Source organism: Jaculus jaculus, chromosome 5, assembly GCF_020740685.1.
Source record: "Jaculus jaculus isolate mJacJac1 chromosome 5, mJacJac1.mat.Y.cur, whole genome shotgun sequence".
NCBI lineage: Eukaryota > Metazoa > Chordata > Mammalia > Rodentia > Dipodidae > Jaculus > Jaculus jaculus.
In genome coordinates, this window is record NC_059106.1 from 134,386,030 (window position 1) to 134,403,152 (window position 17,123).

Below are 17,123 nucleotides of genomic sequence, written 5' to 3' on the forward strand. Positions count from 1 at the left end.
GATATTGGAAAGAAAAGAATTACAGTGAGAGTCCAGTCATTGCTCCCTAAAACGTGCCAAAAGCATACTATCCAAGGGTGGAGAGTGTGTATTTGTCACCTCTGTTCAAGTGGCAGGTAACTCTGAAGACAATTACAGAACATTTGCATATTCACAACCTCATTGAAATGGTCCTTGTACAAATCAGGAAACAGAGTCAGAAATGTCAGCTTTTGTGCCCAAAGTGCATAGCTATCTTGGGTTGAAAGAAAAGATTCTAAGTTCTATGTGTGAGTGTAAACTTCTTATCAAAACAACTCAAATTCACCTTATCTGTGAATGGAGTAGGTATGTATGCACAATGCACGCTTGTGTGAGTGCTTGCTTGCGTGTGCGCCCATGCACGCATGCGTATGTATACGAAATCCCATATGCCTTATGGGATATGGCCAAGAGGCAGTATCATATAGTGTGTGGGAACTCACAGTCTGCCTCACTCTCTAGCCATGGACCCTGGGTTGGTTGTGTAACTTCTCTGGACAGTTTCTTCATTTAGAGTTGGAGATGATATTATGACTCCCCTCTATGCAACATAAAGATGACTGAGGAGAATTAATATGTGAAATGTTTAGGGGAAATATCTGTTCTAAGTAACTACTGACAGTAAGCGATGAATAAACGGCTGGGTAATCATGGCAAGTCTACAATCTCTCCAAGCCCTCGTTTCCTCACTTATAAAGGAGTAGAATAGAGGGACCCAATAAAGTTTGTGAATGTAAAATAAAAAGATTTGTGGCTAGCACTGTCTAAAACAGAAAAAAGATAGATTTGACTTTACACCCATGGGTACGTCTCCCCCTCCCCAGTGTGGACCCTCCTGTGGAGAAGGGGGTCTGCTGTGGAGGGAGGTTACAGGGTGGAGGGAGTTATTGTAGAAGGGTCTGTCCCTTATTCAGCGTTGAAGGGGGCTGTCTCTTGTTATTCAGCTCAGCTTAGATCCACTAGTGCCTTCCTACACAGACGCTGGCACTGACGTCTATGCAGGCCCAGGTCATTGTTGAGCCATGGGCCACCTGGCTGTCTAGTTGCGCTGGGCCCTTTCCAGGCTGGACTAGACCTCTGCATACGTGCAGTTGGTAAACAGCACCAGGAGTCTGTCTTTCAATCAGAGGTACAAAAAGCAGCCAACTTCAGAACTTGGTGCTGCCTCACAGACTGGCCAGTGGCTCTTTTCTCAAGAAAACTTGCAGTTGTCAGACTGGGGCTTTGAGATTTGCATCTTTTTTAAAAACAAATTCTCTTAGAATTGCCTTTTAAGTTGCTCTCTGTTTAATTGATGTTCTTTTGCTGGGATCCTGAAGAAAAAAACAAAAAACATTATAGCCATCAGGCAAGGGAGGCTGAAGAGAAATCTCTCCTCTCTCTCTTTCTATACAAACACACACAGACAGAGAGAAAGAGAGAGAGAGAGAGAGACAGACACACGCACCTCACAGGCACCTCCAAGCCTCTGAGCTATTTTTTCTCAAGGGCTGCAGCCCCTCCCAAGAAGGGAACTGGCGGCAGATCTTCCACTGAGGAAGCAGACACATTCTGCTCTGCAGGTCCCACGGAGTGTGAAGTGCATTTCAGAGGAACGAGGAGAGGAAAAGCCAGAGAGAGAGGAGGGGGGAGAGAGAGAGAGAGAGAGAGAGAGAGAGAGAGAGAGAGAGAGAGAGAGAGAGAGAGAGAGAGAGAGGGAGAGGGGATCTGTTGCAGGCAGGGGAAGGCGTGACCTGAATGGAGAATGCCAGCCAATTCCAGAGACACACAGGGACCTCAGAACAAAGATAAGGCATCGCTGACACCACGCCCCAGGACGAGCTCACAGACCAGCCGGGCAGGGAGGACCCAGGCCGGGCGGCCAGGAGCACGCACGGCAGGAAAATGAGGTGAGTGCCAGGGCGGGCGAGGAGGCAAGACCTCTCCCGGGCAGGTCGGGGTGCGGAGCAGATGGCAGGGTCTGCCCTTGGCTCTGGACAGACTCACCTCCGCGTCCTGAGGGTGGAGAGGGATGGGGATGGGGGGAGCGGATTCTCGGGACCCCTCGGGGCCCTGCAAAGAGAGCCTCCAGTCGCTGGGGCGACTTCCCAGGGACTCGGGAGAGACTTTGAAATGGGAGAGTTTTGGCCGGTTGGGGGCTGGGGGGGTGAGGCTCGGATTTCTCTCTGTGTCAACGCAGGGTGCTGCCTACTGGCCAATGGGTGCCTCCTGCCCGTGCCCACAGCACCACCGATCTCTGCCGGGCAAAGAGCGTCGGCGGGTCTCGCGCCGCACTTTGGGAGCGAGATGCCCGCTGGCGCGTCCGTTTGCTCTGGCCGGGACGGAAAGCCGCTGCCCCGGAGCCCGGCGCTGGTGGTTTCGTAAACCTTCAGAAGTTTGCCGGGTAGACCTCAAATGGAGCAAACGGAAAACCTGTGCCCGTTTTACAGTGCCCTGTAAATTCTTCATTTCTTACTGAAAGCAGAGGCAGCTGGTGACATGAATCAGGCTACGAATTGCACCAAATGGCTCTTAAAGGGACACGACAGTGTTTTAAGGAGCGTTTGGGGGGCTTCGAACCCTTCACGCCTCTAATGCTCAAGGGCGCGGGGCGCTTGGGCTCGCACCTGACGCTCGCCGCCAGCCCTGGCTCCTCGGCTGCTCCCCGCAGGTCGGAAAGCCCAGCCGTCCTAATTATTCCCAGTTTTTTTTTATTCGTTACAAGCGTCACGAAAGGGTGAAAAAACACCGTGGATGTGTCAAATCCCTACACACCTCTTTCCCCGTTAATTTTCTTTTAAATTAGGAGTGCTTCTATTTGTTTCTCTTCTCCAGTCACCTAGCAACTTTGCTTAGTTTGAGGCCAAGAAAGGGTGTCAGGATGTATCGCTCCGACTCCATTTACCTAATGGTTCCGAGAGCTAATCAAGTTCCAGAGTTAATTCAGTCATCCTGCTCTTTTTAAGTCCATGGGCTTCTTCAACCTGCCAGCAAACTTCATTTTCCCTTTAAGAAACATCACGTATGCTCTTGTACATGAAATGATTATGTGAGTTACCTACGCGCTGGCCATCCCAGGCTACAGGGCTGCATGTTCCTAGTCCTCAACTTAGAACAACCCTCCCAACTTATTTTCCACACAGAACTGATTGTTAAGCAGGCTCATTATCACTTCCTCTTTTCTGGACACCATTTTCCAGAGATACCATCCTTTCATTCTTTTTTTTTTTTTCTTTTTTTGTCTTCTGCCCTATGGAGTTGTATCTCTTCCTATCGTTGCAATGCCTGCTTACTTAAATGTCCACTTCCGCTTACCATGTTTTCATCTTTGCAGGAGTTTACTTGTTCATAGAGCCAGCACCTAACAAAATGCCCCTTTCCTGATAGGCATTCGCTAAATATTGATTGAATTCAATTCAATTGCTGAATCACAAAACAGCAACTAGAAAATTTCTCAGCTAGAAAAGTCTCTAATGGCTTTGTCCTTACACACACGTCACTCGAGAGTTTACAAACTCTTTCATCGTCTCGTCTAGGCTTGGAATTTTTGTGTGACTTAAGAACTGATGGATGAACGAAGATAAAAGCACTTAAGCAACTTACTCAGAGCCATAGGGATGATCTTGAAAAGGCACAGGCTCAAACTCCGGCTCCAAGGCCAGCATTTTTCTGCTGTGTCTTTGCACATGCTTAGCCAGAGGCTCCAGTCCCAGCCGCCCATTACAATGCCCTGAGGTACTTTAGAAAACGCTAACCCCCAGGCAATTAAGCCAGGATCTTATGGGGAGGGGCCTAAGCATTAGTATTTTTAAATTTTCCACATAAAATCATGGGTTTTTAGATTTTTTTTTCACAGAATTAATTACTTTGGCCAGATGCCTGGGCATGATATGGGCATTGACCCAACTTTTTCTGTGAGCTTTTGTTATTCCTTCTTCTGTTGAAGTTAATTCACCATATGGTATTGGGCATGGTGTGACATCTCTTGGGGTACACTTTCCATCATGTGTCAAGTGAGGGTAGTGTGTAAAGGAGCTATGCCATGTCTTCCAACTCTGAATCTCAAAGATGGCTTCTTAGTGTTGTATATATTGGAATGAGGGGAGTAAATAAAGAAGCTAGGAAGTGCCATTCATTTTGCAATTACACACACACACACACACACACACACACTCACTCACTCACACATATGCTTCTGTATGCATCCCTGCTCTTACTATGGAGACTGTGAAATCCCAGCTCTTTATATCACTTTTGACATTTCAAGGAAACTTTTTGATTAACTGGAGGATAGATAACAGGTGTCAGGAATTGTACAGCCGGTGCCTGGTGGATAAGATGCCAAAAAGCCTCAGCATGATGAGAATGAGGAATGAAAGCTGCCACTTACATCCTTTGATTCACAGCCCCTAAGGCAAGCAAACATATGCTCAAGTCTATTATATGAATGGAGATATTTGCTTCCTATGTCTAAAAGTGCCATGAGAGGCAGAGAACAGAGCACTTCACAGGCCTTCTATGCATGCTGGCCAATTGCTTATCACACATGGCTCTGGGCTCTGGGCTAGAGGACTCAGTCAGCTGTCAGCCTCGACAGAACTGGCCTAGGGAGGCTCTGCTGCGCCAAGTGTTCTGGGAAAAGCAGACACAGAGAAAGTCGACCTTTCAGCCTTACATAATCCCACCACTGCTACTGCAGAAAAGCCAGCATTGGAAGCCTAACCTCCTGCCTCTTTTCGGGAAGCAGCATGGCAAGGTCATCAGGACTAATGTTTGCTTAGGGCTGGACCCTTAACAAGGCACTTTGCAGGGTTCCTGTGGAGAGCAGTCCTGTGGGCAGCCATTATTACGACCATGGACGAGCTGAGGCAACAAACTGAGAAGGTCTATCATTTCCCTAAAATGGATAAAATCAATACTGTCAAAGCCTGGTGTTGAATCTTCTCTTTTCTGCTCACAAGTTGAATCTGAACTCCCAGGCTGGTAACACCAGTGTATTGCCTCACTCAGAAATGAGTGTAACTGGACCCTAAAAGTTAGTTTTTGGATTTAGCTTTCCTGTGAATTCAATGGGTAGCTTGCTGTCATGTCTTCTCTTTATTCTGCTTCTAAGGCCCTTCCTTCACAGATCGCTATAGAAGAATATTGACATTGGCTATTTGATTAAAGCATTATGTTTTCTTACTATCATCTGACATGTTGCTATGATAGCATCCTTGGGAAAAATTTAAATAATTTTATTTTCCTTTTTCATGGAAAAAATACAGTACATGGTCCTTCTAGACAGTGTAAAATTATATATCCACAAAACCAAAATATCCATATTCCCATTTCATAGATAATGCTAATATCTTAGTATTTTTCTTCTAGGACTTTTTATATTTATCTGCTTATCTTTTATGTAACTATTACATGAATTAGCTAGATAGACTAGACATGAAGTCCTCTTACAATGTTTATATAGTCAAAAATTTGTAAGTATGTATATCTGCACCTATATAAATCTGAATTCATGGGAGGAGGTATTTGCAGGGAAACAGCTTTCTTAATAACAAAGTTATAATTGTTCATTTCAAAATATTGGTAGAGTTTCCCGGAATTGACTTTTTAGGCTCTCTAAGATCCTGGTACTCTCTTTCTTTCTTTTTACTTTTATTCATTCATTCACAATCTGTTATATACCAGGCTCCATACTAAATCTTTTATATGCATCATCTTTAATGATCATATGAACCCTTTAACTCAGGAATTACAGCCCCTATTTTACATATAAAGAGACTGGAGCTCTGAGAAAATAGTCACCCAAACTGCCAGTGAGGAAGTCGAGAAACTGGGATTTGCACACAGGCACATTTGACTTCAGACACTGCGCCTGAAGCTGCACAGTATGCACAGGGAGCTGTGGAGTCTAGAGGGATGAAAGGACATTCATTCACAGCCTGGGACAATGGCGAATAAATAAAACATCAGCAGGTGAGGCATGGGGCTGAGTCAGGGGGAGAAGTGGCATGGGCTGCAGGCACTGAGAGGGGTTGGACAGGCTGATCAGTGCCAGATCAACAAACAAAAAAAGGCCTCCTCAGCCATTTCAGGAGCAGATGTTGTGCCCTGCAGGCACAGCGGAGCAGCATGGTCGCATCTGTGTTTTAGAAACCAGCTTTGGCACAAGACTGCTAAGTGGAATGAGGGCGCTTGGGGGGGTGGCAGGAAGATCAGTTAGGGCCGCTGTAAGAGAGCTGTCCAGATAAGAAAGTTTGAATTAAGTGACTGGCTGGGAAGGAAGAGGAGAGATGGGTCTCTAAAACACAGGAAGTAGCATCTACAGGACTCGGTACTGTTAGACAAGGACTAGCGCTGCTCCTGGCTCAGGGAACTGGGAGGCGGTCCTACCATCAAAAGAAGCCAGAACTGATCATGAGAACCCACTTGGAGAGAAGCTAATGAGTCAACTTTGTGATGCTCAAGTTCAAGGTCTCTCCATCTGGTAGGGTAAGTGATCTACTAGATCCTCAGTGAGATCTGCACTGACCATTAGGGCGTGGGCCAGCCTTGGCTATTCTGGCTCATTATTGCAACTGCATTTGGTGGTATGTACCCCTGGCCCCTTTTTGCAACTCTTTTATTTTTTTTTTAAATTTTTTATTTGAGAGTGACAGACACAGAGAGAAAGACAGATAGAGGGAGAGAGAGAGAATGGGCGCGCCAGGGCTTCCAGCCTCTGCAAACGAACTCCAGACGTGTGTGCCCCCTTGTGCATCTGGCTAACGTGGGACCTAGGGAACCAAGCCTCGAACCGGGGTCCTTAGGCTTCACAGGCAAGCGCTTAACCACTAAGCCATCTCTCCAGCCCTTTGCAACTCTTTTAGAAGCTCGTATACCTCTCAATCCTACAGAAATGAATAGTAGGTTTTGACCCTTATATTATTAGTACAGGTGAGAGATGACAGCTTATTTTGTTCATTCTGTCTTTATTCAAGATTTTGCATACCTTGCTGGGTATGGTAGTGCACACCTTTAATCCCAGCACTCAGGAGGCAGAGGTAGAAAGATCACTTTGAGTTCAAGGCCACCCTGAAAAAACATAGTGAATTCCAGGTCAGCCAGCGCTAGAGTGAGACCCTACCTTGAAAAACCAAAAAGAAAAAAGATTTTGCACACCCTGACTGATTTGGTAGTGAAAAACTTCTTTCAAGGTGTTAAATTTGTTTAATGTCCACAGATTCCATCACTGAGTTCAGGTTTTATCCCAATAGCGCCCCGTTATCATAATTTACATTATAAAATGCATACATAATTTATGATCCTTAAGTAAAACACAACTGAAGAAATAATACCAACTTTTACCTAATTATGAAAGTTACATTTGGGGGGATGTAATATAGTAACTATCAGAGTCCCAAAGGTAAGTTCAGTGCTTTTATCAGTTTTTCAAAGGAGCAGAACCAGAGGAAATGTTAGACACCATCTAGCAACTTCCTCCCATACTTCAGCCTGGATGAACAAGGCCCAGAAGAGAAAAGTTGCTATGCTGCAGGCCTCGCTCAGTGTTGGGGACCTACATCCGTGAGTGTAAGCAGAGCTGTGTTCATGTCTTTCAGGTGGCTCCTTCTCTGCCTCTTCCTGTTGAAGGCTTCAGCCCACACAGTGGAACTAAATAATATGTTTGGCCAGATCCAGTCACCTGGCTATCCAGACTCCTATCCGAGTGACTCAGAGGTAACTTGGAATATCACTGTCCCAGAGGGTTTTCGGATCAAGCTTTACTTCATGCACTTCAACTTGGAATCCTCCTACCTTTGTGAATATGACTATGTGAAGGTGAGATTGCCAATGTGCTCTAGCTGGGTCGGGCTCTCTGCTTGAAGTTAAAGAAGTCTATGTGGATTAGGTACTGTCCTTTCCGTAACAGAGTTTCATCTAGTCAGGGAGACGTGCAAGGGGGCAATGTGATGCAAGAAGTGGCAGGGTGATGTGCTAAACTCAAGACCATGAGGGCTGGTGGCATGTGACTTAGCCAAGCACAATAGGTATTATTTCTTTCTCTCCCTCTCTCTCTCTCTCTCTCTTTTTCTCTCTCTCTCAATGGCTATAGCATTTCCAGTAGCCTCTGCTTCAAAGTCCCAAGCAATAAAGACTGTAGATCACACAGTAAGCAGTAATCAGACAGAAACAGAACCATTATGTCCAAAGTATTAGAAAAGCATTGCATAATTCTTCAAATTATGATCAAATGTTTGGAAATATAGGCTATACAATAGCTGTAGCCAACAGTAGTGAGTAAAATTTGAAAAGGATATTCAATTTGTGGGATTTTTAAGAGCCTTGAAGGTCATGCCAATAAGTTTACATTTTACCAGCAAAGGGCATGGGCAATGAAAACAGGTCTCTATTAGAAGGACATATAAAAATATATAGGGGGAAACAGGAGACTATTACAACACGCAAGCAATGTTCCCTGGAATTGCTATGGTGACATGTTCTCACCATGTCTGTATTAGCAGAACTTGAAGGCTGGGGACAAGACAATGATGGTGAGTTCAAAGCCAGCCTGGGGTTACAGCGTGAGGTTGTGCCTTAAAAATGATAAGAGCCAGGCGTGGTGGCACACACCTTTATTCCCAGCACTCAGGAGGCAGAGGTAGGAGGATTGCAAAGAGTTCGAGACCACCCTGAGACTACATAGTGAATTCCAGGTCAGTCTGGGCTAGAGTCTAGAGTGAGACCCAACCTTGAAAAAAAAAAAAAAAAGATAACAAGGAGCCAGGAGTGGTAGCACACACCTTTAATCCCAGCACTTGGGAGGCAGAGCTAGGAGGATCCAGGCCACCCTGAGACTACATAGTGAATTCCATGTCAACCTGAGCTAGAGTGAGACCCCACCTCGAAAAAAAAAAAAGTAATAAGGTAATAAGGGGCTAGAGAGATGGTTTAGCAGTTTAACAGTTAAGTTGTTTGCCTGCAAAGCCAAAGGACCCAGGTTCAATTCCCTAAACCCATGTAAGCCAGATGCACAAGGTGACACATGTGTCTGGAGTTCATTTGTAGCAGCTGGAGGCCCTGGCACACCCATATTCATGTCTCTCTCTCTCTCTCTCTCTCTCTCTCTCTCTCTCTCTCTCTCTCTCCCTCCCTCCCTCCCTCCCTCCCTCCCTCCCTCCCTCCCTCCCTCCTTCCCTCTCTTGTTCTCTGTGCCTCTCTCTCAAATAAAAATAAGTAACTTTTTTAAAAATGATAGAAATGCTATTTTTTTTTTTTTGCTTTTTGCTTTTTGCTTTTTGAGGTAGGGTCTCACTCTAGCCCAGGCTGACCTGGAATTCACTATGGAGTTTCAGGGTGACCTCGAACTCATGGCGGTCTTCCTACCTTTGCCTCCTGAGTGCTGGGATTAAAGGCGTGCACCACCATGCCCAGCTCTAAAAGTAAGGCCACAGGGTTCAGAATATTCTAAGAGATCAAATTTATTATAGCTATGCCTATTTCAAAAAGATGTAAAAACTGAAAAGCTCTCTAAATTCTCTCTGGCTTCCAGGAAGAGGTTCTCTCTCACACCAAATAACTCTAGAGTCAGTTTTGTGCATTTTCAGTTTTATTCTACTCCTATTTTCCCACAGCCTGTAATTCAACCAAAGTCAACTTTGTATTAGCCAGAGTATTTGATCAGCAGCAAAGTAGAGAATTTGTACAGTACCTTTACACTTATAATCTTATTCAACCCTTGTAAAAATCCTGTAAGAGACCAGAACTACTATCCCATGTCACAACAAGGAAACAAACCCAGGAAGCTTAAGTAACTCACCCAGGGTCATACATCTGGTAGTTGGCAGATCAAGGTCTTACCCCCATCATGTGGCTTTGAATGCTATGCTCTTTTGGCTGTACAGAACAGTTCACAAGCTGTGTTCTACTGTGCCTCAGGAAAGTGCAAGAGTTTACAAGGGCCACGAGAAGAAGGGAAAAGCCTGCAAGAGACACCATGGGCCCCTCTCCTGCCTCAGTTTATTTGATATGTAGGGTGTTGCCTTGGCAACAAGGGTCCACATGAAATTCCACCCATGGTACTCCATCAGGGTTGTCAGTGTCAGCACTCCTGACATCTTGAGCCAGGTAATTCTTTGTTAAGAAAAGCTGACTTCAGCACTGTGCTATTTTTAGCTGCATGCCTGGCTTCTTCTCATTAGTGGTCAGTAGCAGCTACCCCCAGTTGACAAAAATGTCTCCAGATGTTGGCAATATTCCAGAATCATTGTTATCTGAGGGTACTGCCCTTCAATGAATGTTTCATGCTCCGGGACTATTAGGAAGCAAGAGATCTGGCTCCCTGCAAAGAGAGATGAGTCTTGAACAGGAGCTGTTCTGGGGATGGCAATGGATCAGTCTACCTGAGGCAACTTGCAGAGTGGGCTGCCCACCTGAAATACCATATAGTCCTTGCATTTCTCAATCAGACACATTTTTATAATTCCTTTGGGAAATGGGGTTGCCTTGCATAGTTGACTGTCTTCTAGAACACCGTGTGAGCATCTGCATTCGCCTTGCTGCAGACATTCCGGCAGCCATGGGCCACGAGCAGGTCGCCCCTCACCAGATGCTAAGTCCTCCCTGTGTCCTTGTCCACACATGCCTAGAACAGTTTCTCTCCAAGAAACCCCCCAAAACTCACAGAAAGTCAGGCTTCAGGGCCCATTAGACATTCATCTCTTCCCTTTTGGGAGAACTGTACTAAATTGTATTTTGACATGTTTTCTCACTAGTGAACATGTTTTCCTAATAACCCTTCAGTGGTCCAATACAGAAAAGGACAGAAATAGAGCTGTGAGAGTTAGGTGACCCTTGAAATCCACTCCACTGGCTTTTCCTGCATGACCATCCTTCAGCACCATGAGACACAATTGGGTGAATTCTGATGCTTGGACCAAGTTCCTGTTGCCTGAAATAAGAGACTTTAGGACCGAAGGTCAGAGTTCAAGAAGAGAACTCATCCTCGGCCAGAGAACCCTCACTCCCACAGCCATGCGCACACAGCTAAAACGTCTTTTCTTCTTCTTCTCTTCCCAACTCTAGCTCACAAAATATGTACTTTTCCTGGCTTGGAATGAGAGACAAGATTGTTCTCCATTTCAACCAAAACGTAAATAGGGCTGGAGAGATGCCTGAATGGCTAAGGTGCTTGCTTGTGAAGCCTGAGGACCCAGGCTCAACTCTCCAGAACCTTCCTAACTAGGAACCCACATAAGCCAGATAGACAAGGTGACACATGCATCTAGAGCATATTTGCAGTGGATACAGGCCCTGGCACACTCATTCGCATTCTCTCTTTCTCCTTCTATCCCTCTCTCCCTCTAATAAATAACACAAATAAATAAATAAACACAAACATGCCATATGACTCCTGGATAAGGCAACACCTCTCTTCCAAATTCTGTTACCTGTCTGTTCAGTGAGAATGTGGGATGAGTTAATCCCAAAGCCATCTTAAATTCTGGAAGTCTCATCTCAATCTTGCTTTCCAGAATTTTCCAGGTAACCCCTCTAAACCTTCATTATCCTAGTTAGGATCATCCCATAAGATGGCAACAATATGCTTTTGTCAATCAATTCTCAAAGTCCCATGGCCATAAGCAGTCTGAGTAGAACCTACATTCTCCTAGGGATGTCTTGGTGGCACATTATTTGAGTCACACTTGTAAACATATTATACCACCAGGTCTTTCTTAAGAAACTTGGCATACCATAGATTTCCCTTTCTCAGGACAACAACCCTCTTGTGAGGCTTTTTCACTCCAGGGCTGAATTTTCCTGGCAGCCAAGGGGTAAGTTTTAACTGGACCTCTAGCTCACAGGAATCCTCTCTAGCCCATCCCAAGCCCACAGTCTGCTCTCCCCTATACCCCCATCTCCAACCTCTCACCCTGCTCGTCAGGATGTCCAGGAGGAACTGCTAAGATTATTCTCAAAGACGAGCAGGAGCCTAAAGCTGTGGGCAGGATGCTCACATTTATGAGAATTCCTATCCAGCCTGCTTCCCCACAACCCATGCTCTTCAAGGCACGTGCACATCTGCACAGCAGCATCTGCTGCCGCTGTGGCATCCTGCAGGGCACAGATGCAGAGGCATGTGAGTCACAGCTGGTGGGTACTGTAGGCAAAGGGCTGAGCACCGACATGGAACTGGAAGACCTTGGGCCTGCAGTACACTCTACACTATTAGACAAGTGACTACTTCTAGAAGGACTTTGTTTCCCCCTCTGTCAAACACAGATTGTCAAAGTAAACAGTCTCTGAGGGTCCACATATCCCTGATAGTCTATGATGATCAGAGTATAACTATCTCATCATCATACCAAAGCCCCAGAAAGGGCAATTTACTGGCAAGCATCATAACCAGAATTGGCACCACAAGATTGTTTTTCCTGCTTTTAAACTAATTAAATTATAGTGGAGCCCCATCTTGTGAATGCTTGGGTTTTAAGTTGTATCGTAAGGCAAATCTTGCCTTAAGTCAAAAATTTAAAATCTCTTGGGCTGGAGGGATGGCTTAGCAGTTACGGCATTTCCCTGAAAAGCAAAAGAACCCCAGTACCATTCCCCAGGACCCACGTAAGCCAGATGCACAAGGGGGCGCACATGTCTGGAGTTCGTTTGCAGTGGCTATCCTGGCGCACCTGTTTCTCTCTGTCTCCCTCTCTGTTTCTCTTTCAAATAAATAAAAATAAAAGTATTTAAAAACAATTTTTAAATCTCTTCAGTATAGTTGAATTATATCTTTTAGATCTTTTAGTATGCCCAGAAAAGACAATATTTTTCTAGAAATGCAACAAAGTTGAGTTGTTTAATTGAGCACCAGATGAAATGTCTGACTTTGGAAGAGGTCATGGGACAACAGTTATGGTAAAAGGTATAGTTACTAAGAAATCAGAACCCCCCCACACACACACAAAAAGTATAAAAGGTTCATATCTCCCATTTTCAAATCCACCTCATGTCATTTGTTTGGAAAAAAAAAAAAGCATGCAGCACTGCCATTCAGTTTTTATTCTCTCTCTGTCTCTCTCTCTCTCAATTCAATCAATATCCATTAAATATTCATATGACGTAATGTTCTCCTGTTAACCCTGCATCCATAATATGACCAGTATTTCTTATACCCCTTCTACTACTGGCCTCTTAGCTCCAATTTTTGTTCAGCTCACTTCGTCTATGGCAATAGACTGTCTGCCAGACACCATCTCTCCTGCTTAATCCACCCTCTGTAGATCCACGGGAGTCTCCTTAAAATGTTGTTTCAACTGTGCCATTCTTACAACCTGTCATGGCTGCCCATCTTCTACCCAAGAAAACCTATCTTAAAATGAACACTGTGACAAAACTAGGTCCACAAAGATAAATAAGATAGTCCCATCATCCAGTGATTCAGTTTCAAAATAAGTAATAAGTCAACTGTACACTTAATAAAGACAAACAAAATAAGGAACATAGAGCTGCATACACTTGAGAGTAGCCATGTCTGTGGGGCTAGAAAAGGCTTCAGAAGTTCTGATGTTGGAGGCAATTCTTTAATGACGAATAGAAGTGCTACAATGCACTTGCTGAACAGGATGTCCAAGCAGCTGACTATGGCATGCAAGTTGAAAATGATGCAGTAACATAGGCAGAAAATTTTGGCATGTTTTAGGGAAATATAAGAGAAAAATCTAGATATATTATGGTCAATGGGACAGAAAATGTCTGGCAAGTTTGGGTTTAAGAATGTGCATACAGAATCACAAACAAGTTGTCAATAGGTTGAATTTATATATATATATATATATATATATATATATATATATATTATGTATATATATGCACATATATATATATGTATAATTTATTTATTTAAGAGAGAGAATGGGTGTGCCAGGGTCTCCAGCTGTCCTGGAGAATCAAACTGGGATCCTTTGGCTTTGCAGGCAAATGTTTTAACTGCTAAGCCATCTCTCCAGTCCTGTAGATATATTTTGTTTACTCGCCTAGTATAGCTTATTTGAAATTAAGAAAAAAAAAAACAGTAACAACAAAGAAAACAAATTAATTTCAACATAAAATTTTGACCTCACAAAAAAGTCCTCGTTTCTTAATTCCTTTAAAAAAAAATTCTGGCAATAGTGGCAATTTTGTCAATGCTGACAGCCAGCTAGTACCATGTAAAGACGACTTTACAAGTGGAGAGTCCCCATTGTTCCCTACAGAGTCCTCTGTGCTACTGTGAAAGCTCATGTCTTGCTTGTGCCGTTGCTTCTCTTATAGTAAAGAATGTGGGGGATGGGGAAGTGACTCAGTGGATAAATCACTTACTGCAAAAAATGTGAGGACCAGAGTTCAGATTCCCAGAAGTCACATAAATATCAGTTGGGTGTAGCAGCCACCTAGAATCAGGAGGCAGAGACAGGGGATCCCTGGGGCAAGCTGCCTAGCTCGGCTAGGCGAGTCAGTAAGCCCTGGTCTCATGCAGAGACCCTGTCAATGTAGATAAAAAGAAAAGCAGCCAAGAAAGATGCCTGACATCAACCTCTGAGTTCCACAGGCACACACATGTGTGCCAACACTCATACGGACACACATATGCATCTGCTTACACATATACACACAAAAATGTGGAACTTTCCCCTCCAGTGACTCTACGAAAAATAGGAAAGATGAAAGCTTAAGAAAGACACATATCTCAAGAAAAAAATCAGTTGAAAACATTCTTTGTGGAATGAAGAATGTCCTAATGTATTTAATGTTCAAAGTATGCTGCTGTCTGAAGAAAACAAAACCACTTGTTTCACTGCTATGTGCTTCCTGTGTGACATCATTTGGCAGTGTAGACTTCCAATTAAAAGTTTTGAAATACTTCAGGCCAGGGGACAGAAGTGACACAGTCAACAGTATGAGGAGCTTGATGTGGAACTATTTATAATAATGGAGCTAGAGCACAGGCCAGAGAGAGGACTTTATGGACTTGGATATGGCTACATTGGACAGAACATACAACCCCTTGGAGAGCTGGGGACATATAGGCAGAGATACGTGTAGGTGGACTCCACAGAAACTGGCTGCAGAAAAGCGAGGGGAAAGGAGAAATAAAAAAATTGGAGCTCAGCTTCTGACCTCCCAGAAACAGAGATCAAGAATACGCAGGGCTGGACAGATTTAGAGGAGCACAGTGCGTGTTGAAGAATACTAAACTTGGAACAATCCGGAAGTGCTGCTGCTCCAGGTGTTGGGACACACGTGCACATTGTGAGTGAGGCCCCTTGGCCAGACGTCGCCTCCCTGAGCTTGGGCTGCTCATGAGTTTCAAAAAGAACGCTGACAGTGGATATAGTGTCTTCCTCACAGATTATGGAAGGGCTTAAAGGGTTGCAAATGTCAGTCAAGTTTGGTTGTTTGGGCCCAGGATTTAGAAACAGTCAGACCTAAGGTCAATGCGGCGTCACCTCTCACTGGAGCACATGATTCTCCGTCCTCTGGTTCCCTGCGTGTAAAATGTAAAATGCAAGCAATCATAATTTCCTTCTTATGGGTTTATTGTAGATGTATAGTGAGAGAAGTTCTTAAAAGACAATGTCAAGTACTCACATAATTAGCTCAGGCTGCACTATCACTGTGGCAAGGGTAACACTGATGTGAGCAATGAAGCGCCCGCCTGGCATCATCAGGTGCCCTGTGAATGCCTTTCTCCTCCAGGCGGACCCTACCCTGCTCACCAGACTCAGGGCTTTGAGTGATTCCCACGCAGGTGTCTGTTTATTCCTCCTACATGTTTTTCTTGAGATATCACAAATTTGATGGCACTTTCATTTGATTATCAATTAAATGAAGTCAGTTCATAATTGATTCAATTATCAATGAATAAGAATGGCAGGTATCATTGCAACTATCATGGGGCAACAGTGCAACAGTTATGGAAAAAGGTACAAATCCTAGGAAATCAGGAAGACCCCCCACCACCAAGAGGACAGAAGATTCACACCTTCCATTTTTTAGTGCACTTAATGCCATCTGCTTGTTCATTGGAAAAGGAGAAATAAGGCACTTCCATTTGGGTTTATTCTCTCCCTCAAAAAAATAAAAAAATAAAATAAAATAAAAAACAGAGGAAATTGAGGCACAAGCCGATTTGGCCAAATCCCTCCTGAAAAGCCAGGTCTCCATCCCTGACCTTCACATTCTCACATCATGATTCTCTTTCCCCATGCGGCCCCTTTCAGGGAGGTTCTATTCTGGAAGAAACCTTGATTTGTTTCCTGACCATGCATTTCTTTCTAAGGGAGCATTGTAGCTGGGAGTGGTAATACATGCCTTTAATCCTCTAGGGAGGCAAAGGTAAGAAGATCACTACAAATTCAACAGTAGCCTGAGAACACATAGAAATTCCAGGTTAGACTGGGATAGAACATGTGTCTGTCATGGTAACTTAGTAAAATGTGTAAAAGGGCATCAAGGTTTCTTGGGGATCCTGTGTCGTACAGATTTTTTAAAGAAACTCTCTCTTACCCTAACTTTGAGAGGAAATTTAGTTTTCAAAAATAAGAAATGAAAGCTGAACTACAAAGGATGGGTGTGGTGGTTTGAATGTAAAGTGTCCCCAGTACATAGCCTCATGTGTTTGCAATTAACTCAATCCCCAGGTGGTAGAGACTTTGGGGAGAGCTTTGCTAGAGGAGGTGTGTTGCTGGGGGATGACCGTGAGGCTTATTAGCCCTGCTTTACGCAGAGTAGTTAGACTGCCTCCACTCAGACAGGGGCCAAGGTGTGAGCCAGCTTCCTTCTCATGTCATGCTTTCGCTGTCACGAAACTTCCCTTTGAAACTATAAGCAGGAAATAAACCCTGTCTTCCCATTAGCAGCTTTTGGTCAGGTGTTTTGTCCCAGCAACAAGCAGGTTAACTGATATACTCGTAGTGCATGGTCTTTAGTGGCGAGCTCAAGGCCATTCCCATTAAGATTCATTAATTCAAGGCCCACATCTGTGTTTTCTCCCACAGCAAGCACTGTCCTGGGGCACAATAGGAAAAGGCGCATGTCTCCAGGCAGTGTGAGCAGCAAAGAGGACTTTAATCCTAGAAACCAGCCACTTGTTCCTGCCTTGGGCATGTTAA

The 17,123-nt window shown here is 44.3% G+C and overlaps 1 protein-coding gene across 3 annotated transcripts in view; it reads left to right on the plus strand.

Annotated features, from left to right (window-relative positions):
• Nucleotides 1-1,492: 1,492 nt before the first annotated feature.
• The window catches only part of Masp1 (MBL associated serine protease 1), a 57,674-nt gene continuing 42,043 nt past the window's right edge, over nt 1,493-17,123 (plus strand). Inside the window, exons 1-2 of one of the 3 annotated variants that reach the window (XM_004654287.2) lie at nt 1,493-1,910; nt 7,599-7,818. In XM_004654287.2, coding sequence (XP_004654344.2) covers nt 1,906-1,910; nt 7,599-7,818 — 225 coding nt within the window. In that variant the 5' untranslated portion in view covers nt 1,493-1,905. Of the gene's footprint in view, nt 1,911-7,587; nt 7,819-17,123 lie in introns of those variants that run through there. The other 2 variants (XM_004654289.2, XM_045149763.1) reach the window with 2 other exon arrangements.